The sequence below is a fragment of the Hoplias malabaricus genome, chromosome 7, assembly GCF_029633855.1.
Source record: "Hoplias malabaricus isolate fHopMal1 chromosome 7, fHopMal1.hap1, whole genome shotgun sequence".
Lineage (NCBI taxonomy): Eukaryota > Metazoa > Chordata > Actinopteri > Characiformes > Erythrinidae > Hoplias > Hoplias malabaricus.
The window spans coordinates 10,829,227-10,857,116 of record NC_089806.1 but is presented as its reverse complement, the minus strand read 5'-3'; the positions used below and the strand labels follow the sequence as shown (position 1 = coordinate 10,857,116).

At 42.5% G+C, this 27,890-nt stretch overlaps 2 protein-coding genes across 4 annotated transcripts in view; both read left to right on the top strand.

Moving 5' to 3' along the window:
* The first annotated feature begins 478 nt into the window (after window positions 1-478).
* On the top strand, window positions 479-5,671 carry LOC136702372 (lactoylglutathione lyase-like). Of its 2 annotated transcripts, none has more exons than XM_066677404.1 (6): window positions 479-782; window positions 3,376-3,458; window positions 3,794-3,934; window positions 4,201-4,268; window positions 4,511-4,600; window positions 4,966-5,671. In XM_066677404.1, the coding sequence occupies exons 1-6, from the start codon at window positions 768-770 to the stop codon at window positions 5,112-5,114; spliced, it is 546 nt and encodes a 181-aa protein (XP_066533501.1). In that variant the 5' UTR covers window positions 479-767; the 3' UTR covers window positions 5,115-5,671. The 2 variants fall into 2 exon arrangements, with proteins under 2 accessions (XP_066533501.1, XP_066533500.1); XM_066677403.1 differs by having other exon boundaries at window positions 482-808; window positions 4,966-5,667.
* A 913-nt stretch (window positions 5,672-6,584) lies between these two features.
* Window positions 6,585-27,890, top strand: part of LOC136702256 (BTB/POZ domain-containing protein 9-like) — a 33,526-nt gene continuing 12,220 nt past the window's right edge. The window contains exons 1-2 of one of the 2 annotated variants that reach the window (XM_066677229.1): window positions 6,585-6,795; window positions 25,020-25,218. In XM_066677229.1, the coding sequence (XP_066533326.1) occupies window positions 25,031-25,218 (188 nt within the window). In that variant the 5' untranslated portion in view covers window positions 6,585-6,795; window positions 25,020-25,030. Of the gene's footprint in view, window positions 6,796-22,087; window positions 23,646-25,019; window positions 25,219-27,890 lie in introns of those variants that run through there. The other variant, XM_066677230.1, reaches the window with a different exon arrangement.

Here is a 27,890-nt window from a genome sequence, read left to right as displayed (position 1 = left end):
ATTTTAAACGTCAATGGACGTCCAAATTCCATCTTAATAAGTTAAGTGGTGACCAATCGATAACGTCAGTGGACGTCAAAAATCCATCCTAATAAGTTAGTTATCAAGTGGTGACCAATCGATAACGTCAGTGGACGTCCAAAACGCGTTTTATACAAGTAATTTATTGCGGGACCAATTAATAACGTCAATGGACGTCCAAAATACGTCTAATAGTCGTCTTTTCAATGTCTGTGTTTGGACGTCTTTTCAACTTTCATTTTCAACCTTAAGAGAACGTTGATTAAACGGCAGTCATTACGTTATTTCAACGTTAAATCAACGGCTAAATGTTTACTGGGTAGGATTTAGTTATTATTTTTGGAAACGTTTGTATTTAAACAGAAATGACATATTTTGTGCCAGTCTTAGGAGTCTGTACTTTCTAAACCTGGCCTGTTGGTGGCGATACTCGGACAGTGTTTTAAAGTATTTCACTCTGAGTTATGAGTAGTGGACGCCCTAAAACATGTAACAGACCAGACACACCTTCAGACTGGAAACTAGCGTAACTGCTTCCTGAAAGATTTCCACCCGGCAGTGTAAACTGGGAGTGTCTGTGCCTCACTCACAACTTTCAGCTCACAGCTGTCAGGCTCGGATTTGGTTTGGACTGGATTCTCGCCCCTCTTCCATCAGATTCTCCGAAGAAATGACAGACCGGGGGCCCTCTGAGGAAAATGCGCAAACAGACTGCAAAGTGAAAGCCCAGGGGCTGAGAGAGGAGGATGTTAATGCAGCATGTAAGGAGGGAAATCCAATCACTAAAGTATGTAGTGGCTTCCACTTTATTATAAAAGCGATTTACTTCAAACTGAGTGAAAATAGCATTATTTCTGCCTTTTAATGACAGCAATGCTACCTATGCTAGCTTTTCCCTACCGTTTAATTAAGAACAACCTGTAAATCCACTCATGGTCCACTTCATTTGAAACATCCACCTTTTTACTTCCACTCACTACACACATTTAACTGTATACACCAAGGGTGTCCCAGTAAACAAGGAACGTCCCTGGACGTTCAAAATAGATCTAAAAGTAGTCTGTCCGTCAATGACACATTTTAAACGTCAATGGACGTCCAAAATCCATCTTAATAAGTTAGTTAAGTGGTGGCCAATGGATAACGTCAGTGGACGTCCAAAACGCGTTTTATACAAGTACTTTATTTCAGGACCAATTAATAACGTCAATGGACGTCCAAAAAACGTCTAATAGTCGTCTTTTCAATGTCTGTGTTTGGACGTCTTTTCAACTTTCATTTTCAACCTTAAGAGAACGTTGATTAGACGGCAGTCATTACGTTATTTCAACGTTGAATCAACAGTTAATTGTTTACTGGGGTAGCTTTGCTCTTGACATTGGTGGAGACATGAATCTTTTGTAGTTCTCTTTGTTTCTTTGATAAAAACGTTAAAGGACTGATACCACACGTTGTTTTATGTGTTTTTATATTATTCCGAATTTTAAAAATATAATTAATTCATGAATTATATAATGTTAAATTAACGTCAAACTAATGACTGACAATGAAGTTGTGTTGTTAATTTCCAAACCATGTTATTCATAGCTACAGATGATTTTATCCAGCTGTAAGCCTTTAATGTTATGATGATGGACACGTTTTGATGCCATCTTCACTCGCTTGTGCACCTGAGTCTTGCACAGTAAGTCTCTCATATGACGGGAAAGTTTTCCTTCCAGTTTTGCCTAGCAACCAAACATAGCTACAGAGTCTCACAGCAGGGAAACGCTCAGCCAATCAGTGGCCGTGGGTGTTAAAGCAGAATGTTTATGGAATAATAGGGCAGTCACAGTTAGTAGGAAGTCAATATTTTAAAAAGGTTGGTGTTTTAAAGAGGTATAATTTTTGTAAAGGACCTTTTAGATTGTCATGGAGATATTTTTAAGAAGGTGTGTAAAGCGATCCCTTTAGCATTGATTCGGTTAATTAAAAATATAAATGTACATTCAAGCAGGTAGTGTCGCTGTCACACAGCTCCAGGAGGTTGTGGGTTCGATTCCAGCTCCAGGTGACTGTGAGGAGTTTGTGTGTTCTCTCTGTGTCTGCGTGGGTTTCCTCCCGCAGTCCAAAAACACACGTTGGTAGGTGGATTGGTGACTCAAAAGTGTTCGTAGGTGTGAATGTGTGAGTATGTGTGTTGCACTGTGCACTGTGAACTGGATAAGGGTTACAGATAATGAATGAACATTTGTTTTTTTCATGTCAACATTCACAAAGTTTTTGAATGGATATTAGAAATTGGATTAATCTTAAACTTAACATTCCTTTCTTTGATGTTGATGCCATTTCATTTTTTATGGAAAACGTCTTTGATGCTGTAAATGTAATCATACTCTTATGAAAATACCACATTCACAGTAAGTGGATGGGGAAATAAGCCCTCTTTCCTCAGTTTCACAAATGAATTTTGTTCATATTATTGTGAGAATCATCTCACACCAGATCTCTCAAAACTATGCATTCTAAGATTCTCTCTCTTTTTTTAATCTTCCTTAATCTTCCTAAACTTTCCCTAGCGGAAAGTTTGGGGATATGATATCCTCCATGAGAATCTGTTTAAAAAAAATAGAGTAGAGAACTCCATTTGTGATCACAAGACCACTTTTGTTAAGATATTTGTTTGGTAGAGCATTGTCATCCCAGGAGGGACACCAAAATGAAGTGTGTGTGTGTGTGTGTGTGTGCCTGAGAAAGGGTCATCTCAGTGGGGACTATAAGCTGGGTTAGTAGTTAGGTTTAGGGACTCTAAATGATATATAAACTAAATTTAAGCCAATCTAATGTCCCCTTAAAACAAACCAGTATTTTTACCCTACAGTAACAATCATGGTCATGTGCACCTGACTTGTGTTAGGAAGAATAAAGTCTCTTTTGTTGCTCTAGAGATTTTGAACTCTGCAGAATCTCTAGAGAAACTCGGGAGTATCAGGTCCAGAGATGTCCCGGAGTATTCCTTTTACACTTGCAGCACAAAGTGGGAGGTTTTCTGTGTCAAATGCACTCTCATATTGGGGAAATTGGCTGCATGCTTTAGGAGTGGAATGACACCTGTGCAGTGTGTGTAAGATATAGTGAACAGAGCTTCAGCAGATGAGCTAGTCTCTAACTACTCCAGAGAGTGGGTTTTCTGGTAAAGTGGATGTAGTGTGTGACTTTAACTAAATTATCTCTCTTGTCTTTCTCTTTTTTCTTTTCTTTTATCTCATCTCCATTTCTCTCTCTCTTACTCTCTAATGCCCCATTTCTCCCTGTCCTTCCTCTTCCTCTCTCCTACCTACACTCTCCTATCTCCCCCTCTGTCTTTCTCTGTAGGATTATATGATGCAGCAGACGATGCTAAGAGTGAAGGATCCTGTAAAATCACTAGACTTCTACACACGCATTCTGGGCCTGACGTGAGTTCCAGTATTGCTTTTTTTTTAAAAGATGAATTATGGCCAAAACAATGCAATCACCAGAACCCTTAACCACCTCAAAGATGAAAAACATAGTGGGGCTCACCTGTGTTGAACATGGGCCAAGCTGGGTTCAGTATGTGCATGGGCCCAGGGTGAGATATGGGGGTAATATTTACAATGGGAATAATCACATTTGCTGGTATCCAGATGGGCTGCACATAAGCTCCCCACGTGTATGTGAAAGCTGGAATAAAACATATGAATGTAGGTATAAATTCTATTATATTTCATCTTGTTGTCATGAGGAAAATGTTGTGTCTGACTGGTTGTAGATTGCTGCAGAAGATTGATTTCCCCTCCATGCACTTCACGCTGTATTATCTGGGCTACGAGGATAAAAGAGACATTCCTGAGGACGTGAAGGAAAGGACAGCGTGGACGTTTTCCAGAAGAGCCACCATCGAACTCACTCAGTACAGTCTCAATGTGTTATATATGTATATCATGTTAAAGCCAAAGGGTCAGAAGATACTGATTCTCTCATTTGCTCTCAGTTTTGCTTGTCTTTTTTTCTCTCTTGCTTTCTCCATCATTCTTTCTGTCCCCCTTTTCTCTCTCTCCTATCTTTTTGCACATCTTTCACTCTCACTTTGTATCTATTTTTCTCTCTCTCTCTCTCTCTCTCTCTCTCTCTCTCTCTCTCTCTCACTCACTGTATTTTTGCTCCCCATTCCCTCAGTAACTGGGGCTCAGAAGCTGATGAAAGTTATCTCTGTCACAATGGAAACTCAGACCCTAAAGGCTTTGGTGAGATTCTCTTTGTTTAAGGCCAAGGACAGTGTTTCCATCTTAAGGACATTTTTTAAATATCCCTTCTAACATGTTTCTCTTAAGTGTTCTCTTATTACAATCACACAGATACAGTAGTGAGCAAAATCAGAGACTACATTTAATTTATTTTATATCTACTTTAAACAGCCGTTGAAAGATAATCCACTGTGGAAGGTAAATGTCATTAAAAAATACATAAAAAACGTTCACTTTTATAGGTCACATTGGCCTTGCTGTTCCAGATGTTTACGCTGCTTGCAAAATATTTGAAGAACTTGGGGTTACATTTGTGAAGAAACCTGATGAAGGTGAGGCCTGTTAATGTATTTATTCACTCATTCATTTAGACTAATACATGCACTGGTGAGTGGATTGGTCAGGTCAAATTGTCCGTAGGGTGTGAGTTTGTGAGTGAATGTGTGAGTGTGTGTTGCCCTGTGATTGAATGGTGCCCCATCCAGAGTGTGTTCCTGCGTTGCACACAGTGATTCCGTGCAGGCTCTGGACCCACCATGGCCCTGAACTGGATAAGCAGTTACACATATTTGTCTTTAGTGTTCCAGATTAATAATAGGAATGTTAGCAGCCTGTTAGCATCCACTACTCTGGCGCCTTTATTTCCAAGCGTGTGACATTTTGTTTTGTGTTTGTTTATTTGTGTTTTTTATTTCAGGCAAAATGAAGGGGTTAGCGTTCATACAGGACCCGGATGGTTACTGGATTGAGATTTTGAGTCCAAACAACATGGTGTCTATTACCTCAGAAGCAGAAAAGCATTGCCCTGTAGAGGGAAATGTGATGAATCCAGCAACAAAACCCTGAAAATATGAGGTCACTGCCAGTAACTGGTTTATATGCCACTTCCTTATCTGTTACAGTGTCTCTGCTCTACATAGTGTTATGTAATATGACTGTAGTGGATATTATTATAAGTATAATGTGAGCCTATGTATATCACTTGTATGTATTTTGTATCATTTGTAAAGGTGGGTGTTGTTACATTTCTATTTCATACTTTCAAGATATATGATGCAGCACTGTGCAAAATCAGAGACCACCTTCATTTCTTTAATTCCTTATTTAAATGACCGTTCCTGAATAAAGGAAAGTAATACAAATAGAGTGCACACTACATATTAAAAAAAGGTGTTATATTAAGTTACTGTGGCTTCTATGTGGTTTTCTGTTATTCCTGATGCTAAAAAAACAACTTCTACGACGTGTTTTTGGACTGTGGGAATAAAGTGGAGCACCCAGAGGAAACCCACACAGACACAGGATGAACACACCACACCACTCACAGACAGTGACCTGAGGCTGAGTTTGACCCCACAGCCCCATGACCCTGGAGCTGTGTGAAAACAAATGTGTTGTACCAGCCTTCCACCACAAATGCAATCCATTTGATTATTAATAAATAATAATTTAATTGATTTTTTTATTCATTTCTGTTAGGAATGATATTACCTGTTTAAAATATATTTGTATCTAAGCATACAACTATGACAAACAGCTTAATTCTACATATTTAAAAAGTGAAATAAAACATAAATATGGTCTGGGTACCAAAGAAAGAAGACAAAAAAGGCCCTTTTAATTAATGATAATTCCAGCACCTCACAAAAATTAACTGATAAAAAGTTGTATTTAAATATATTCTCACCTGTGCAACTTGTTTTTAAGGAATATGGAAATTAACCACAAGAGTGTATACATCCATTTAGCATTCACCCATTCAAAATGAATTTATAATCTTACTGTATCTTAATGTCACCTTACCCAGGACAGTTTAAAGGAAATTGAGGTTTAAAATAACAATAATTGTGTCAAATGTAATTTTGGCTGTTTATTCTCCATAAACCTCATGTCAACATTTCACATTTCAGATTTACTGGCTGTACAATAGATGTTGGAATATTTCTGCGAGTTCTTTATAGCATTCAGCCACAAAAGGTTAAGTCATGTACTGGAAGAGTAACTCTGAATACCAAAACGACACTCCAACACTTCCCAGATGGTTTTGGAAGGAGCTTCAATCTTGAGGACAGCCATTCACTGCTCCACAGCCTCAGAGTCATGTGTCAGACTTGTCCACAGGGAAGTATGAAACAGTGAGTAATTTGAATGAGTGAATTAACCAAATTTCAGGTCCTCTGTTAGTAACTGGGGGCTGAAATTTGGTTAATTTTCTCATTCAAATGGGTGTCTACAAACTGCAGGACATAAGAATGTAGCTATATTCCTCCACATAGAGGGCGCTCTCTCTTGGTTACAGCCGTTAAAACACATAAACATCCGGGGTTTACAGTTGGAGACCCGCTTCATCTTTTGTATCATTTCAAATATTCTTGCTTTAAACATCCACTTTTCTGTATTTATTTGTAGATTTTTTTTATGTTTACATTTCTGCTATCCCGACATTATGGTGAAGCCAAATTAAACGTTTAAAGAGTGGGACATTAGCGCGGACGTGAGCTGGTAGGAGAAACCCTTCGTAATATATGTACGTATTATAAGGTAATTTCTATCATACACTTGGTAGTTTTAGATTACTACCTGACATAGATTTGTGGGTGTACTGTGTAGAAAGTGGAAAATAATGTTTATTTGGGTTTTGACATAAATGCAGAAACGAGGCTTGTATATATTCTTTGGACTTTCCGTTCCACCTTAAATAATGCAGCAATTAGCTTCTCACGCCACGGATGTAGATGCAAACTACAGCACCATTTAAGGTGGAACGGAAATGTTAGATTTTGTTTTGATTTGCAAGGAATTAAGCCGATTACAGAGCTTTGCCAAACATTATAATAAAACTGTTGCGGCATGCACTGGTACCTAAAAAGTGAAATGTGTATTTTAAAAAAAATCTATAGAATTTAACGATAACGTGATTGCGTTTTGTGTGAGATATTTGCAGAGTCAGAATAGTGGCGGTGACTGGAACCAGATGTCAAACTTTTAAACCTGCTCAAAGAAAGTTATTAGCTTAAGTGTAATTTCCCTTTACAAAGTCTGTTGTGCCCCCTCCAGGGTGTGTTCCTGCCTTGCGACCAGTACGGACCCTGAACTGGATAAGCGGTTACATACAAGGAATGAATGAAATTCTGTTGTTCATATACTGTATTATGGAGGTGGAACTACAAATATCAGTAGAGAGATTTAGATCAGTCCATGGGGTTTAATTTTATTAGCTCACTTAGATTTTGAACCGATTTTGTATCTATATATTACTTTGTCTGACTGGGACTGGCTGAAGTATATCAAGTGCACTGTATGGGTATATGTACAGTTGCCATTAAAATTAGTTCTGAATCTGATAGTATCTGGATATACGGTCATTAAATGTGCCCCCATTCTGGCCAGATGATATCCAGTTTTACATTCCAGCATAAAAACCACACCAATGCATACATAATGTCCATTTATTTTCTCTAACAGGCTATAAACATTTGTCACATACTACTACCTATTGTATGCGCAGGGGAGGAAAAATATAACGATGAATTATAATGTCATACAGTTCTAAAATAACTGGATTAAAGGCTCATTCATCATTAACACACATTTTAACACAAATGTTTCTGTTCTTAATTATACATTAAACTCAAGGAAATACAACCAAGGAACCCTGCCCCATTTATCTACATCAGGTTTTTAAAAAGAGCCCCACTGTGAATCAATACAGAGGAGCTCCATTTCAAATAGCTCCCTAGCCCCTACATAGTGCACATCAGGAAATATTTGGTTGCATACTGTATGGTATCAGTTCAGATTTTTTGCTTTTCCATTAGGCAAATCTGGTACCTGGCAGGGTAATTTTTTATTCTCTTCACACTGGTGGTTCCAAGCGAGCAGAGTAGGTACTAAACATGACATTTAAACCTTGCCGAGCGCTGATTGGCCAGAGAGACTTGTCAATCACCAGGAAATGCAGACATACAACACTAATTAGCCATCAGTAAAATCTCCAAGTTACAGCAGGCTCACAACAGCAGCTTTTAAAATTAAGATGTGGTCTTTTGAAGAGGTTCAATTGCCCTTTGGATTGGTGGCTGACGAAAAACTCCTGTGAGAGACAGACATGCAAAAAAAAAAATCTGTGAAAACTGAGTAACTAATGTTACCGACGCTGCTGTTGTGATTTTAAAAGTTTTCCATTAGAGACAGAGTTTTGTGACATTACCAGCTACACTTCGGGGGGGAGCTGTGGTTGTGGAAAAGTGACAAGGGAAAAACACGTCGAGCCATGCCAAGATGAGCCAAGTAGATAGTATGCAGTGGAAAGAGCCTATTCTTTGGTCTATGGCCTTACAGGCCTATGCAGCCTTCTCCCCATGTCTAAACCGCCCTGTTCAGATTGACTAGTTTGAGAGCATGTTGGTTTAAAAAAAAAGAAAAACACTAGGTAATATTTTCACCTTAAAATTACACTTCCAAATTATGGCTTTTCATCGTGTAGTGGAGTACGGACCAAATATGAATATTGGACAATGAAGGAATAATGAAATGAAAGGTTTTGAATTAAACCTTTCTCACTCTGACCAGGACTTTCGTCTGGTCCCGAAATCAACATTCCACAGGACTGTTTGAACAACGGGATGCAAAGCCCCCACACACGCACACTCATAAGCTAAGAGCATCAAAGAACCCTTTAACGTAACATATGGCATCTGGATCCCCTAACCTCTTCAGGAACTCGAGATAACTTTTATGATGCTTTTAGAGAGACAGGAACTTCAAACAAAGAAGAGAGCTTTTACGGCCGCCTATGACAAAGTGGCGCCTCAATATCCCTTATCTTTCACGGGGATCAACAGATGTTCAAACCAAAGTGACCTCGAGTGAACTCCCGTGAATCACCAACCAAAAGCACGGATCAACAGCGACACCGAATGGACACTGGCGAAACTACGCCTCGCTCAGAGTCGCCGGAAAACAATAGCGAAAATAATCGAACTCTGAATTATTTGTATATAAACGAATGTATTAATGTCACTTTCTGTACCCTCAGATGAATGCCTACCTCCTAATGAAATGATGTATAGTGCCGATTGTTTCTATTACAAAGATCAGTTTGTCTCTGAATGAGAGAAAATGGATTAATGTTTTATTTTTCAGCGTATCATCACGAATTGGACGTGAACAATGTACTCAAGATGGGACCTTATGTAAATGTCTGATATTAATAGTCCAATGTACTCATTGTTATAGGTTGATAACAGGTATAAGAATTTTGATACGAGAAACTCATATTCCTTATGTATGAATCACAGATTCAAACCCCCTCCTCCTACTCTCTCTCTCTCTCTCCCTCACGAGAGTCACGTGAGTCTGGACTCGCGTCCAATCAGAAAGAGGACGCCTCCCATTAGGGCGTGACCGCGCCAGCCTTGAAAAGGCCAAACAGCAAGACAGACAATGAGTTCGAAGTTTGAAGAGTCGCGAGGACTCTACAAAGTAACGGACCACTGAAAAAGAGAGGACGCCGAAGACAACAACCACGAGGAGATCCGAGAAACCTTAAACAAAAAAAAAACGCTGTCTCTTCCACGCCGACAACGAAACAAAGGAACCCTCTCAGAGACTTCAGAAAAGCTTACGAGAGACGTCTCGAAATTAGCTAAGAGTATGAAGTTTAACTAATAAGTCGAGTAATTTGAATATCTTTCTTTTCTTTTAATCTTGTTTATGTTTATTACCTACCTAAGTTTAATCTCACGACTAATCGAAGCAGGGGAACTTATTCGTGGCCAGAATAAGGAAACACTGCCGAGGTACCATAGAGTCTTAGAATAAGTGAGTTTATTGAAGCGGTTTTTCAGTTCTGGAGCTGCAGCAACCAGCGAACTTTCGTCTAAACGTCCATATTTTGGACTCTCCCACTCCGGACCGAAGGCCGAAGAGAGGATCCTGCCGCCTGCGTCATCACACTCCGGGTACGCCCGAGACAACTCAATCAACAAGAAAGACCTCCACGCTAAACCAGCCTGGATACTTCTGCGGTAAGAACCGCGAGACTAAGTGAGACGCCTCCATTCCCAGGACTCCAAAGAGCCTCTGCATCCAAACGAGTGGTGAAAAACCGACGAAAAGTAAGCTAAACTTATGCACTTCCAGAGCTGAACACCGAATTAAGTTCTTGATAAATTCTGTATTAATTAAACCTTAGTTAGTAAACTTAGTCACAAGTTAGAAGTGCCTAGCTCACCTTAAGGTCAAAATCAGTTCCCCCTGCCGGACACCGTGAGATTACAAGGTTGTGCTATGTTAACTAAATATCTTCTTTTTATTAATAAAACTCTCATTATTTGAAGTCACAGTGTTTGCAATTTATTCATTAGAATTTCTGAAAATCCTGAAGAACTCATTTAGCATGATTATTATTCATTCTCAAACTAATTATTAATGTTTTAATTGCTTAAACCAATTATAAATCTTAATTAATTTCATTAAGTCAAATATCAGAGGTTGGAGGAGTTTGAATAAAGTCAAGGCTATAAAACAAATTATAAAATTATATGTATATGTATCGGGGTGTATGACCAACATCCACTACATATAAAATATATATATTTTATTGGCGCCCACGCGAGGCAGGAAAAAGGCTTTTTAATGAGCAAACTGCAAAACACTGAATATCAGCTTGGGTTTATGAAATACTTTCCACTGTGTGTGTTGATGAATAACGATTGAGGTTCAAAGCTTGATGTGGGTAATTTCGTGTTGTGTTTGTTACTGCTGAAAAACTGTTCTGTGATATATACCGGTTAGAAAATAAGCTTGGTTGTTTTTGAAAGAGCGCGGCTCTGCGCCATTTTGCATGCATTAAATTGAGGCCTTGGGCACGTCTAAATAGCGCGAAACTCCGCTTTTAAGACTTTGCCTTCGGTTCGACCCCTTGGCCGCGAATCCCGGCGAGAGACCACCGAACCGAATACCCCCGTTCGTTTTAAACTGGGTCGCTACCAGCGTTAATAACGAGATCGCGCGCTAGGCGATTGGGAGGTTATTAAACAGCCGAAAATACGGCTTGTGTGAAGAGCTATCTGCTCTTGTCAGCTGTTCCAGTTAAACTGAACGCGTATTCAGAAAGGAACGAACCCCTTTTAAGGGGCGGAGCTGAAACTAAGGAGGGAAATTCAAAACGCCCCCAAAACAGAGGAAGACAAATTCCCTCTTGTGGTATAAGTGCGTGATTGCAGGGAAAAATACTTCATAACTAGCGTCTATTGAAGCGTGTCCTCCCTTGCTCCTCCTTGTGGTCAAGTGGTGCTACCCTTGACGTTTGATTCCCGTACACCCTCTAGTGGTTGGGAGGTTGTCCGCCGAGACAACATAAGTGTTTAGCAGCCCTCTGGTGTTTAAAAGTTGTCATTACAGATGAAATTCTTTTAAAATACCTTAGTGTAAAATCTCTGTTCCCCTTTTAAAATTTTTATTTTTTTGATAGAGTATCTGAGCGTTTAAAATCTTTATTCCATTTTAGATTTTAATCTGATAACACCCTCTAGTGTTGAAACTTCCCGCTACAGTGGAAATTCCCATTTGTGTTAGTGTATCTGCTGGTACCGTGTCTATTGGGACTCTCACCAGCGCCGACTGGTGTCCATTGCTGCTATTGCATTGTAACTTGCTTGTCGCCCTCTGGTGTCCTAGTCTGGTATTACAATTTAAGTTCAACTTAAATACTGAAGCTCGCTGTTGCCATTCAGACTTACCTTCAGTACCCTCTGGTGGAGAAAACTTGCTATCGCAATTGAAATTGTCGACCAGTTCACACTGATAAGACCTGGTATCACAGCTCTAGTGGCTGTCTCTAAACTCTGCACATCTGAATAATTACAAGTAAAGGCTTGGAAGCATAATAAGTTGATACAACTACAGCAGACAGTGTGCAGTAATTAGAGATTGACACTTTAACTTGATACCAGATCACAAACGCAGTTAAAAGAGAGAGTCTTTTAATCTCGCTATTCTTAATAATTCTTTAATTCGGAAAATTCTTTTACTTTCATAATTCCTTAATTGGAAATTATATCTAATAATAAAACTCACTTAATATTAAAATTCCTTCATCCAAATTTTTCGACAATTCTTTAATTCAAAATTTTTAATAATTTTAATTATTGAAAAAAAAAATTTTTTTTTCTCTTTCTCTCTTCTTTTATTCACTCGCGCATAGCAACTTTCACTCCACCCTCTCCTACTAACAGACTTCCCTTAGAGATTCACAAGTGAACTCTAACACCATACATACTAGCAGTTACTCTTAGAGCACTCGGTACAGGTGAATTTAGTTCAGATTTAGTTAGAAAAGGGATTAACGGAATTAATCCTAACTAAATAGAAGTAAGTTACACCTCGCAGTTAAAAACACAGCTAACATGGCAGAAGGGACTTTTTCTTCGGAAGTATATGTAGAAGGTTTGTGGGATGAGGCATTCTCTGTTCTGACCAGCATCACCAGTGATGTGATGCCGGGACTCGCAGAAACTGTGCAGAAAACCTCACAGGCCCATCGTGACCACATGGTGGCTAAGTGGGTAGAGAACCACTTAACCGACATCCTCAAGGGCAAGCCCCTAACTGAGGCCTTAGGTCAAATAGCCCTCCTCGCTGTAGTACAGCTCAGAGCCAGCGAACGTGAGCTTGACGTGTCACGGCGACAGCAGGCAAAGGTAGAGGCAGAGCTAAGTCGACTTCAAAGCGAAATAGTTGAAGGGAACACGCTGCCCCAGGTCACACCCAATGTGCCACCTAGTGCCGCTACAGAAAGACAAGGCCAGCAGGAAGATAGTGAGGATCAGGAACCAGACTCAGGGACCGTAACCTTTAGAGCTGCTGCAGCACCTCCTCTGGTATCAACGGGTATTTCCCCCTCCCCTGTGTCTCCTGTCAGTCGTCCCTTACAACGCCCTGCTAGACCCAGAGCACTGCAACCCAGTGTCTGGTCCCCTCAACCTTTACCCTCTCATGGTCCCTCATACAAGGACCTAGATAAAATCGCGCGTAATATAACCCGCTTTGATCCCAAACCTGACGGTTCTAATGATATCTTTTCCTACCTAAAAGATATTGACTTCTACCTCCAAAGGTTCCCCGGGATCACCATAGATGACAGACTATATGTGATTAAACTGACCTCCAACCGAGACGTCAGTAACTTCATTGAACGTCAGCCAGACTATGTAAAAGCGCGATATGATGTGCTGTGCCAAGCATTGGAGGAAGAATTCTCCAATCACCTGTCACAGACCGGACTGGCCGCTGCTTTGAACATAAAACAGCAACGCCAGGAATCCCCTCAGCAATATTATAACCGACTCAGACAGGCGTACTTCGGACCTAGAAATGACTCCGGAATGGAGGAAGAGTTAAATTTCAAATCACTATTTATCCAAAACCTCCATCCCCACACCAGTCATCAGTTGGGAGTCTCAGCTTGCCCTCGCACCCTGTCTAGCAGGCAGCTGCGTGATTTAGCACTCAGAGGTTTCCTAAAATCCCAACAAATCCCCAACAGGCGGTCCGAAACACCCCAAGTCTTCAACGTCGACTCCAACTCCCCACATTTAGAGTTAGAAGGTGCCACCCAGGCCGATCCACAAAGATCCGCCCTGGACCCTTCCTCCACTCCGTGGACCAGTGAGGGCCCGAAACCTCATCCGCCCTCACACCAATACAAGCGCTACCCTCCTCGCAGGCCAGACAGAAATCACGACAAAGATTTCTGGAACCCTCGGGACAGGGCTGGGTATGGTCGTAACTATTACCCTGTAGAAAACCGCGGTGCGGGCCGTGGAAAACCATCACATCCCCATAAGGGATATGAGCGAACAGCTCCGAACCAGCTTTCTAATTCCTATAGAGAAAAGAAAGAAAAATACTGGTATCAAAATAAAGAAAATCACGCTAAAGACAAGCTTAAAGACAAGGAACTCAGCTCTAAGGAGTTAGAGGACATCCGCCGAATGCTTGTAATGATTTGCAAAGAGAAAAAGAAAAAACCTGACGTTCTTTCTATCACCTCTTCGCGGTCTAACCCAAAGCCATCCTCTAACACCCCAGAAATGTTAGAAAGTTATGTAGGAGAAGTGACAAGCGAAGCTCCGTCTTCTAGCGCACCGTGCAATCTCCTCGTGACCCAAACAAACACTGAAAACCCGATGATACAGGGGGGTGACTTGCAACCACCCTCCAGTGCTGTTTTGGTTGTTCAGTTAGGCGGTAAAGAAGGTTTAACGCCAAATGACCCCTCAGTCATTGAAGGCGACACACCCGTCCGACAATTCATGGGACACCTAACAGAGAAAGGGGTTGCACGCAAATTCTACTTGTCCACCATTGTGGAGAGAAGGCTAGTACATGAGGCCCTGTTGGACACTGCATCAGATGTCACGCTCATGTCTTCCGCCTTATTCCACCAGGTTCGAGCCATTGCGCGGCGTGAAAATCGCGAGATACAGCTCCAAAACTGTTCTCTTAAAATTCAGCCGTATTCACATGCAGGCCTCACTATCCAGTCTATGGCACTAATACACTTAGCCATTGGACCAATGACCTTAGTGCATCCAGTCCATGTGTCTCCTCTCGAAACAATTCCCTTCCTCATCGGCAAAGATCTCCTTAATCGCTTCGAACCACTGATTGACTTCAAAAGGTCAAAGATCTGGGCACAAGTGCGTGAGCCTTTACCCATCTGCACCCCACACCACCGGGAAGCTCAGTGTTGCCGTCTCGAAATCCGGCCTGAATCAATAGGAGATCCACCAAGTCAGATCCCTCACTTCGAGGAAGAGGAAACTGAGCCCATGGCAGCCACACCAGAGACAGCAGTCTCTCCCTGGCCCCCTAGTGCCATGTTAGAACAACGGAACACATTCCTGTGCACTTTCACACAGCCGTCCACAACAGACGCTCCAGGCCTTCCCATCGTGAATGGTCTCACAATGCAGGACTATCGTGTAGACAATGCAGTTCTGGCTCTATGGGCCGACCAGTCCGCCATAAGCCAAACCCTCTTTAACACTCTGCGCCTCACTCAACCAAATATTCCTTTGGTGAGCAGTCCTTGTCGCTTTCCTCTCAACCTGGCATCAAAAGCAATGTCACCCACTGATGGAATTTGCGCTTTAACCGTCCAGTGGAACAAAAGGGTAATCACCCATTATTTCTTAGTCGTCCCTAACTTGCCGCACGACGTTTACATTGGAAGTGACTTCTTGGTGCGCCTCGACGTCCACGTAGACACCCTCAATAGTGTACTGTGGTCTTTGACTGATGTTTCAACGGAAACCTGGTCCTCTGATCTCAGCAACCTAGGCTCAGGACAAACTATTCCCGAGGTATGTCAGGTCACTAACCAAGGTGCACTTGTGGTACCTGCGAACGCAGCAAATGTACCCATCCGCTTAGTCATGCGACCTGGCCAACACTTAAGCCACGCGCATGCACTTTTCCAACCGTCACCTCAGTTCTTCGAACTAGGCCTCACCCTCGAAGCCACACCTTTGGTGGAGACGCGAGCAAGATCCACCTATCTATTCGTACGGAACGAAACCACTCAACCCTTGACGATCCCTCACTCATCTCCTCTGGGTTGGTTAGTCAGTACGAAATTCCATGACTTCGAGTTGCGAATTCCGATCATAGGACCAATGCCTGAATCCCTGCTTCTTGATCATGCAGAATCAAAGGTGTTCTACACTCATCCGACACGAGCTGTTGCTCTCTTCTCAGCTCTGGACATGAGTAATGATGCCATTTGCAGGATAGATCTCGCTGACGACAATCAAATGACGATCACGGTCCTTTCCATAGATTCATCCCCGGAATCCTCCCGGGAACCATCTCTTCTTCCCGAAGCGGGAGAAAACACTTCAAATCCGCGTACTTCGAAAGAACTATCTGACTCCGAATTTCGTATCCAAGTCGAACAAGTTCTAAAGGAGGCCGACGCCCTCCAAAGCAAAGAAGAACGTGAGAAACTCTGTGAAGTGCTCCTTAAATATCAAAAATCTTTTTCCAAAGATTCAACGGACTGTGGTCTCACTGACATTCATTCAGTACGTATTCCCACTCGTCCGGGAGCACCACCCACGTTTGTCCGCCAATACAAAATTCCGTTGGCATCCTATGAACCGGTACAAGAAATCATTGATGACTTGCTGGAAAAGGGCATAATTCGACCCTGTAACAGCACGTACTCGGCACCATTATGGCCCGTCATAAAACCAAATGGTAAATGGCGCTTAACCATCGACTATCGGAAACTAAATCAACAGGTTCCCTTGTCTCGATGGCCGATGACACAATTGGAGCAAGAGCTTCCCTCGGTCCGAAACGCTAAATACTTTTCCACCATCGATGTAGCCTCTGGCTTCTGGACCATCCCGGTGCAAGCAGAAGACCAACACAAGCTCGCTTTCACTTTCACAAACCGACAGTACACATTCACTAGGTGCCCTTTTGGATATGCCAACTCACCCGCGGAGTTTAATATTTTCTTAAACAAAGCATGCCCTGATGCCCGCGAGCGAGGCACCCTCATATATGTGGACGACATACTCATGCGTAACCACTCCCTACAGGCACACATTGACGAGATTGATCATGTTCTTGACCAGCTTACAACAGCAGGTGCGAAAATATGACTCTCCAAATGTCAGTGGTGCAGAACAAAAGTGAATTACGTCGGTCTGCTCGTAAGCACTGATGGTGTTGAACCACAAGTGAGTCGAGTGCAAGGGGTAACAAACCTCGCAGCACCCACCAACCTTAAGGAACTCCGCAGTTTCTTAGGAGTATGCAACTACTCACGACAATTCATAGAGAACTATGCGGACCTAGCTCGTCCACTTTATGACCTCCTGAAAAAGGACACTCTTTTCACCTGGGGCGAAGCCCAGGAACACGCCATGCAGGCACTAAAATCGAAACTGTGCACGGCCCCATGCCTTGCCTATCCTGACAGTAGCAAAGAATTCTACCTAGAAGTAGGGTTCTCGAACCACTGTCTCAGCTCCGGTCTGTATCAATTACACGATAGAGACAAACGTGTCATAGCCTATGCTAGTAAAACTATGCTGGCTGCCGAAAACAAATACAGTGACTGCGAAAAAGCACTACTAGCAACAGTGTGGGCAGTCAAACATTTCTCCAACTACCTAGGTGGTCAGAAGGTGATTGTTGAAACTCATCATCAACCAGTCACTTTCCTAAACAGCCAACGAATTCGAGAGGGTGTAGTAACTAACGCTCGAGTAGCGTCATGGCTAATGGCTCTCCAAAGCTTTGACTTAGAGGTGCGTTACGCGCAAAACTACAAGAGCCCCCTAGGCACAGGCCTTGCTTCCTGCAGGCGATGCGAAGGAAACATTCCTTCCCAAGTGCCACAAACTCCAGAAACCCTCTTACCCACCGTGGCTAACCACCACTATTTCGATCCTAACACATGCAAAGACCTTGTCACTGCGTATGTAGATGGTTGTTTGTTCCGCCGAGAACACACCCTGATGGCAGGGGTGGGTATTATCGGAATAAACGGATGGCCTCACGAACCCCTAAGTTTCAAATTGGGTGCTCAGTCCTCCCAATATGCTGAAATAGCAGGAATTCTTATCACAATCCAGTCTGCAGTCCAGAAAAGCATAAAAACGTTGGTGATCTGCACAGACTCCAACTACGCGCGCCTAAGCTTCACATGCCACTTGAGACTGTGGAAAACCAACAACTACACCACGTCAAACAAAAAGCCAGTTAAACACAAAGAGCTTTTCGCGGCATGCGAACACTTGGTAGACACACATGACCTGCAGATCTACTGGAAGAAAGTGAAGGGTCACTCCCGAGTCCCGGGAGATGACAAAGAATTCAATGATCAAGCAGATAGCTTAGCCAAGCAAGGGGCCCGCGAAGGCACATCGTGGACATTCGATCCCTCCCTTTTTCCAAACCCACCCGACATCGAAGTCCTAGCTGTCACACGGTCTCGAACTGTAACAAAGGCGTCGCCCGACAATGCCAAAACTACCATTGTCTCTATTAACCCTGCTTTTTCGGACGCTGACTTAGTTACTCTCCAAGCTCGAGACCCATCCATTTCTAAAATGCTTAGCCATGTCTCTGACCCATCTACTAATCCCATCGCAGCACAAGACCTTGACACCATACCAGGCCTTAAAGACCTATACGGCGCCAAAGCGTCCCTCCAAGTCGTCAAAGGCTTGCTAGTTCATGCCACTGACTCGCACACTTCACCTACGTTCGTGGTTCCTCAGTGCCACAGGGGGGTGATGCTGATGCACGCCCATGACTCCCCATCTGCGGGACACAAAGGGGTCAAAGCAACACACCATGCGCTCAAGCAGGTGGCATATTGGCCCCACATGGTAAAAGATGTGGCTGACTACATTAAAGGCTGTCTGGTATGTTGCCAATTTCAACCCTCGAATCCTCTTCATAGAGCCCCCTTGCAAAAGAAAGGAGTATCCTTCCCTTGGTCAAACCTCCAGATAGACTGGGTTGGACCACTCACTCGAACAGTAAGAGGTAACAAGTACTTCCTCACAGTCACGTGTGCATTCACTAAATGGGTAGAATGCCTCCCCGCACCGAATGACACAGCACTAACCACTGCATACTTACTGATGAACCATGTCTTCTCACGGTTTGGCCTACCCAGCCGTGTCGACTCTGACAGAGGGACACATTTCACAGCTGAGGTCATGCAGCAGCTCTGGCAACTCTTAGGAGTAAAAACCAGCCTTCACATTAGCTACCATCCTCAAAGCTCAGGTCAGGTAGAGCGAGCCAACCGAACTGTTGTTAGCATACTGAAAAAGTACGTAGCAGCAAACCAACGAGACTGGGATGTCAAACTCCCCCTCGTACTGATGGCCATACGGGCGACCCCACACGACGCGGTCGGGGTCTCACCCTTTGAGTTGATGACAGGGAGACAAATGACTCTGCCTCTACATCTGTTATATCAGCCAGGTGAAGCTAGCATAGCCGTAGCCTACACCACTCATCAGTATATGGAGGACCTGCAGAAACACCTCAAAGCTACTTTCGCCTTTGCCCAGCAGAAACTGGAAAGAAGTGCAGAAGGTCGCAAAGCGTACTATGATCACAAAGCATCCCACGATGAACTCCAAATAGGGGACAAAGTATGGTACTACATCTTTGTCCAACCTGTTGGAAGGTCGCGAAAAACAGGGGGGAATTTGGCCCGCAAATTCCTACCCCGATGGTCCGGTCCCTATAAGATAACAGACAAACTGTCCCCCGTTGTTTACAGGATCAAAATAAACAAAGCTCGGGGCAGTACCGAATTCAAATGGGTCCACCGCAACCAAATCCGACCACACACAACCCCCATGGGACTTGTAGGGGATACTAACGCTTGTGTTAGATCATAAACGACAGAACCAAAGGCAGGAAGGGTGTTAGTTAACAAACAACTATAACCTTCTACTCACACCTTAGTTCTCCTATCCCTTTTCCCTTTTTCTCTCACTCTTTAGCAGGCAACGAGCTTCTAACCAGACTGAGGACACTCAGGGTGCAAGACCCTAGTCCCTCATCGTCAATTATTGTAGAGTGCTTACCCTAGGAAATTTTTATCAAAAAGGGGGGTATCGTGAAAATTTCTTATAATTTATCTAAACGACTCGCCGTAAATACCCTAAATCTAACCATGAGCATCTCTTCCGGTAGGATGGCCCCGCTGCTCATTCTCCTGATCGTCGGCTCCCTAGGAACCGCTGTGCTCCCTGAAGTGATTGAACCAGGTCCTGACTCAGGAATAATACTGAAAGACCAGCCGGGACTGCTAATCACTAATTGCCGCCTCCATACCCAGAGAGTATTTGTACGGTTGAATCCCGCCGAAGCGTGTAGCAAAAACCTACCGATAACCACGCTGCAGACTGGCCGGAATGGAGTTAGATGGACTGAGGAAGCTATCAGCCATGCTGAAGCCGACGTAACTCACATGCTCCGCCAGTTACAAAAGTTTACCGTAACGCAATCAGAACTAAATGGTTTTAATAAACGACCTAAACGCTTCATAGGCGGATTGTTAATGGCAGCTGCAACTGTGGGATCACTACTGAGTCTCGGAACGTCCGCCGTCAATGCCGTCAATGTAGCCACTGTTAAACGTCAAGTAGGGGAATTGCAAGCGGAAATTCCGAACATTAAAACCCAATTAGACAAACAACAGCAGCACCTGCAAACCATTGGGCAAACCCTACGTGGCACCGTCGTAGTGCTCAACGCTCACAGTGTCGCTTTGAACAAAACGCTCCAGACGGTTAACTCCATGCTTTCAGTAGTACAACTTGACCTTGCCCACATCCAGCTTGTGAATATGTTATTGTCTGATATGCTACAAGAAATCAGCTCCTCTGTAGATAGCCTAGCCATGGGGAGAATCCCTCCCTACTTGGTGCCCCTATCCTTAGTACAGGAGATTTTATCTACAGCAACTCGAGAAGTAGTTACTGATCTCCAGGCCCACCTAGCCTATACCTTAGGTAGCGCCATCCCAATTTATGTTAATCCTCAAGACCGAGAATTAGCATTCATTATTAACCTTCCCATAATGGCGCCTGAGAACATATACCGTTTGAAAGATGTTGTCAACGTTGGTTTCTGGCAAGATTCTGCCTACGTTCGTGTGAAAACAACATCTCTTGTAGCATACCAAGACGATAACCCTGACCTATATCTGGTACCCAATTTGCTTATGTGCACACTCACTAAAGACATTCACTACTTGTGCCCTAGCAAACCTTTCATTCGTGACAGCGCAAATGGGATCTGTGGCCTTAAGCCTATGATGAGTAATACTCAATGCCCGGTAGTCGTCACGCCCCGACGTTTGGTAACCAGTACTCAAGCTGAAATTGTTGGAAATCGTTGGTTGGTTAACACCCCCTTTAGAGAGGCCCTACTAACCTATGATCAACATGACACCTCAGAAAGGGTACTCCTTCCTAGCCAAACCTTCTGGGTAGACGTCCCCGTAAACGCAATCTTACATGTAGGAGACCTGGCCCTGTATCACCTAAACCCTGACCAATATGAGAGCGACATAGAAATCTCAGAGTTCTTCTCCAAACACACCATCGAGCTAGATACTAAAACACTAACTCGCCTAGAATATGAGGGAACCCAAGTCATTGACCTAACCCCCATAGATAACACTCAGAGAACTTAGAGAACTATCGTCTCAACCCCTATGGCCAGTTCAGCCTGTCACCTATGCATGGTCCACCCCGGACACCTTACTAGTTACCCTGGTAGGATTAGGATATCTTTTGACCTTTGGTATAGCTTGGTTCTATTTCAAACGCACTCGAGCCCTCCAGAGCAGGTTAGAAACTTGGTCTAATAAAATGGTCAAATTCGTTAGACATAAGAGAGCCCAGAGAGGTGAACCCCCAAGTTTTAGATATGAAGCCGAAGGCCATGTCGAAGAATCAGCTCTCGAGGTTGCGTTTGAACAAGACCTGCCCCTAAATAATTAGGATCCCTTCAGCCTGCAAACATACACATTCCATATGCACCCATACACTAATAGGAATACATCAGCTCTGGAAATGTGTTTGAATATGCTTGCTGATCTCACCTTCCTCCACAGCAAAGTTTCTTCTCAGCTCCATGCTCCCTGCAGAACCATAAAGCTGAAAAGAAAGGGGGGAATGTAGTGGAGTACGGACCAAATATGAATATTGGACAATGAAGGAATAATGAAATGAAAGGTTTTGAATTAAACCTTTCTCACTCTGACCAGGACTTTCGTCTGGTCCCGAAATCAACATTCCACAGGACTGTTTGAACAACGGGATGCAAAGCCCCCACACACGCACACTCATAAGCTAAGAGCATCAAAGAACCCTTTAACGTAACATATGGCATCTGGATCCCCTAACCTCTTCAGGAACTCGAGATAACTTTTATGATGCTTTTAGAGAGACAGGAACTTCAAACAAAGAAGAGAGCTTTTACGGCCGCCTATGACAAAGTGGCGCCTCAATATCCCTTATCTTTCACGGGGATCAACAGATGTTCAAACCAAAGTGACCTCGAGTGAACTCCCGTGAATCACCAACCAAAAGCACGGATCAACAGCGACACCGAATGGACACTGGCGAAACTACGCCTCGCTCAGAGTCGCCGGAAAACAATAGCGAAAATAATCGAACTCTGAATTATTTGTATATAAACGAATGTATTAATGTCACTTTCTGTACCCTCAGATGAATGCCTACCTCCTAATGAAATGATGTATAGTGCCGATTGTTTCTATTACAAAGATCAGTTTGTCTCTGAATGAGAGAAAATGGATTAATGTTTTATTTTTCAGCGTATCATCACGAATTGGACGTGAACAATGTACTCAAGATGGGACCTTATGTAAATGTCTGATATTAATAGTCCAATGTACTCATTGTTATAGGTTGATAACAGGTATAAGAATTTTGATACGAGAAACTCATATTCCTTATGTATGAATCACAGATTCAAACCCCCTCCTCCTACTCTCTCTCTCTCTCTCCCTCACGAGAGTCACGTGAGTCTGGACTCGCGTCCAATCAGAAAGAGGACGCCTCCCATTAGGGCGTGACCGCGCCAGCCTTGAAAAGGCCAAACAGCAAGACAGACAATGAGTTCGAAGTTTGAAGAGTCGCGAGGACTCTACAAAGTAACGGACCACTGAAAAAGAGAGGACGCCGAAGACAACAACCACGAGGAGATCCGAGAAACCTTAAACAAAAAAAAAACGCTGTCTCTTCCACGCCGACAACGAAACAAAGGAACCCTCTCAGAGACTTCAGAAAAGCTTACGAGAGACGTCTCGAAATTAGCTAAGAGTATGAAGTTTAACTAATAAGTCGAGTAATTTGAATATCTTTCTTTTCTTTTAATCTTGTTTATGTTTATTACCTACCTAAGCTTAATCTCACGACTAATTGAAGCAGGGGAACTTATTCGTGGCCAGAATAAGGAAACACTGCCGAGGTACCATAGAGTCTTAGAATAAGTGAGTTTATTGAAGCGGTTTTTCAGTTCTGGAGCTGCAGCAACCAGCGAACTTTCGTCTAAACGTCCATATTTTGGACTCTCCCACTCCGGACCGAAGGCCGAAGAGAGGATCCTGCCGCCTGCGTCATCACACTCCGGGTACGCCCGAGACAACTCAATCAACAAGAAAGACCTCCACGCTAAACCAGCCTGGACGCTTCTGCGGTAAGAACCGCGAGACTAAGTGAGACGCCTCCATTCCCAGGACTCCAAAGAGCCTCTGCATCCAAACGAGTGGTGAAAAACCGACGAAAAGTAAGCTAAACTTATGCACTTCCAGAGCTGAACACCGAATTAAGTTCTTGATAAATTCTGTATTAATTAAACCTTAGTTAGTAAACTTAGTCACAAGTTAGAAGTGCCTAGCTCACCTTAAGGTCAAAATCAGTTCCCCCTGCCGGACACCGTGAGATTACAAGGTTGTGCTATGTTAACTAAATATCTTCTTTTTATTAATAAAACTCTCATTATTTGAAGTCACAGTGTTTGCAATTTATTCATTAGAATTTCTGAAAATCCTGAAGAACTCATTTAGCATGATTATTATTCATTCTCAAACTAATTATTAATGTTTTAATTGCTTAAACCAATTATAAATCTTAATTAATTTCATTAAGTCAAATATCAGAGGTTGGAGGAGTTTGAATAAAGTCAAGGCTATAAAACAAATTATAAAATTATATGTATATGTATCGGGGTGTATGACCAACATCCACTACAATCGACATGTTGTTATTGACTCTGTTGTTGTTACTCCAGGCTCAGCACCACAGAAACAGCACTATGTAATGTTTGAACTTCAGGACAGTGCTCTAAGAGATGATTACACTTAGCAAGTTTAGGGAGATCCCAGAAGCAAAAATACCAGATCTTCTCCCATGTTGCTTTAAATGATATTAAGCCACTGTTCACCCCCACCCCGAGTGCACTGCAGTGGTAAATGGGGTGCAGAGTCTCTTGCTGCTAGTCATTTGTGCTCTTCTCCTTTCTCAATTTGTGCATTTTTGTTCACTACGCTTGTTTCTTCATCTCGTTTGTCTGTTTAACGACCTTTAACCTCACTTTTGTGCTTTTACATAGACACAGGTCTGGTGCTGTGATTGGAGAGACATTCTAATTGTAATATCTTATAGAAAGTGTTAGCCTATGGTTTCTGACTCCGGTAGCCCACAGAAAACCGACAGCGTGGTTTTATTTCACAGTTTTTTGTTGGTTGGCACACTATATATCCAAATTCATTCATTCATTCATTCATTATCTGTAACCGCTTATCCAATTCAGGGTCGCGGTGGGTCCAGAACCTACCTGGAATCATTGGGCGCAAGGAGGGGATACACCCTGGAGGGGGCGCCAGACCTTCACAGGGCAACACAGACACACACACACATTCACTCACACCTACGGACATTTTTGAGTCGCCAATCCTATACTATAATTTATTTTTTTTAATGCTATGAGGGAAAATATGTCCTGTTTTATGCAGTTAATCTTGGGATATCTTTTTATAGATGGAAACTAATCACAATTTAAATTGCTTTAACTATAACAGAAAAAATCAGTTATATATTTCTCCCCAGACTGTTCTTCTGTAATTTAGTGTTTCTAATATTTGGCTGATTCTCCTCACAGATGTTGTTGCAATGAGCAGCAGCAGTCATCCTTTACGCCCACTGGGTTCAGTGTGTGAGATCGATCATGTGGATCTGTTGTCTGAACAACTGGGGGCGCTCATCCCAGGGGAAGACTACAGTGATGTCACCTTCGTGGTGGAAGAGAAGCGTTTTCCTGCTCATCGTGTCATTCTGGCAGCCCGCTGTCACTATTTCAGGTGAGGGATAAAGCTGGAGTTTTTCCTCGTTACCAAGAATAAAGGAACTGTGTTCTTAGAAATGTTGTTCTTGATGCACTGCCATGCATGAATTATTACAATTGAACACAATGGAGAACTCCTGTCTAGGAGTATGAGAATAGACGTATCTACATGACAGGTCTAAAGCCACACAGACTATAACAGAGTGGCTGAACAAACTTCTTATTTGATGTCATTTGTACTAGATGAAGAAATATTTAACAATTTTGCCACTCGATATTGGTCCTTCGTCCTAAATTTACCTAAAATTAAACTTACAGTTGTGGGTCTGACCAGCAGCTTTGGCCTTGTTGTGGATGATGGGAGTTTTCACTTCTTTGTTGTTGCAAAATCACAGATGTAGCCTACCTGATTTATCCTTTCTGTTTTTGAGAAGCTTAAGGACACTTCCAGGTAGGGGTGTGCAATATGACGATATCAGATCATGAAGGATAAGAACATGTCCATGATACACCATCACAGGGAGATTGTTGAATTGTGCTTATGCACATTCAGTCTGCTTGAGTTCTTATAAGCTGTTTACACACTGTGTACATATTACACATTAGTCGAATGGGCAGACTCTCAGGACATTGATAATGTAAGTCAGTACTCTAAAATGTATGGCTATACCAAAAGAAATCATTATTCCATACATTTTCCTTAAAAAAAAAAAAAAAAAAACACTGTTGTGCCACAACAGGCCATTTTTTACCACTGTGTGGCATCCCGCCTTCTTCTTACAACACTCAACAGACGTCTGGGGGCAGAGGAGACCAGTTTCTCAAGTTTAGAGATAGGAATGCTCTCCCATTCATGTCTAATACAGGCCTCTAACTGTTCAATCGTCTTGGGGCTTCTTTGTCGCACCTTCCTCTTTATGATGCACCAAATGTTCTCTATAGATGAAAGATCTGGACTGCAGGCTGCCATTTCAGTACCCGGATCCTTCTCCTACGTAGCCATGATGTTGTGATTGCTGCAGAATGTGGTCTGGCATTATCTTGTTGAAAAATGCAGGGTCTTCCCTGAAAGAGATGACGTCTAGATGGGAGCATATGTTGTTCTAGAACCTGAACATAGTTCTCTGCATTAATGGTGCCTTTCCAGACATGCAAGCTGCCCATGCCACAAGCACTCATGCAACCCCATACCATCAGTGATGCAGGCTTCTGAACGGAGCGTTGATAACAACTTGGGTTATCCTTGTCCTCTCTGGTCCGGATGACATGGCGTCCCAGAGTTCCATAAAGAACTTCAAATCGTGACTCATCTGACCACAGAACAGTCTTCCATTTTGCCACACTCCATTTTAAAAGACCCCTGGCCCAGTGCAAACGCCTGAGCTTGTGGAGCTTGCTTAGAAATGGCTTCCTCTTTGCACTGTAGAGTTTCAGCTGGCAACGGCGGATGGCACGGTGGATTGTGTTCACTGACAATGCTTTCTGGAAGTATTCCTGAGCCCATTCTGTTGTTTCCTTGACAGTGGCATTCCTGTTTGAGGTGCAGTGACGTTTAAGGGCCCGGAGATCACGAGCATCCAGTAGAGTTGTATGGCCTTGACCCTTACGCACAGCAATTGTTTCAGATTCTCTGGATCTTTTGATGATGTTATGCACAGTTGATGATGATAACTTAAAAGTCTTTGCTATTTTACGCTGGGTAACACCATTCTGGTATCGCTGCGCTATCTTTCTGCGCAACAATGGTGGAATTGGTGATCCTCTTACCATCTTGGCTTCAGAGAGACACTGACACTCTGAGAAGCTCTTTTTATACCCAATCATGTTGTCAATTGACCTAATTAGTGTTAATTGGTCTTCCAGCTGTTCGTTATGTGCTCAATTTCCTTTTTCCAGTCACTTATTGCTACTTGTCCCAACTTTTTTTGGGATTTGTTGACACTGTGAAATTTTGAATCAACATATTTTTCCTTTAAAATGTTACATTTACTCAGATTAAACTTTTGATCCCTCATCTATGTTCTTTTACGAATAAAATATTGACATTTGCCATCTCCACATCATTGCATTCAGTTTTTATTCACAATTTGTTTAGTGTCCCAACTTTTTTGGAATCTGGTTTGTAGTCGAGTCAGAACTTTTTTTCCTGTTTGGTGAGGGTAAAAAGCCATTTGGAGAGTTGCATGAGTTTAGTTTGTCAAGGAATGTAAAACGTTTTTAGTAACATTACTTCAGAAAATTGTCTCTAGTTTATTCACTGCCTCAAGACTTGGGCATGTAATTTCAGGTGGAAAAATTCCTGGAGTGTTAAGAGGTTAAAAACCAGCATGAAAATGAATCATGATAAAATCAAGATTGTTGTCCTGCCAAAAAAAAAAAAAAAACACATTGTGATGATGTATTTTTGCCATTTCACCCACCCCTACGTCCAGGTCCTTTAACTAACTTCTTGGTTCTTGTGTTATTAAGTACTGGAAAGCAATTTATATAATCAAACATTTTTTTGCTAAGCTGCCGACACTCAGTTATACGTAAATATTAATCCCGCAGTACATTTCATTCCACCCACAGTCACGTCCTGTATTCAGGAGCTAAAGGACTGGTTAAGCACTAACTCTCTAAAGTTAAATGCTAAGAAAACTGAATTTTTGAATTTAGATACCAAGTCACTCTGTGCACTCTTATTCT

Excerpts from the sequence above, each read along its gene's own strand:
- LOC136702372 (XM_066677403.1), top strand. The coding sequence starts at position 692 with ATGACAGACCGGGGGCCCTCTGAGGAAAATGCGCAAACAGACTGCAAA. Across the intron at positions 4,269-4,510 it reads CTCAGACCCTAAAGGCTTTG|GTCACATTGGCCTTGCTGTT; the intron begins GTGAGATTCTCT and ends TCACTTTTATAG. Across the intron at positions 4,601-4,965 it reads TGTGAAGAAACCTGATGAAG|GCAAAATGAAGGGGTTAGCG; the intron begins GTGAGGCCTGTT and ends TTTTTATTTCAG.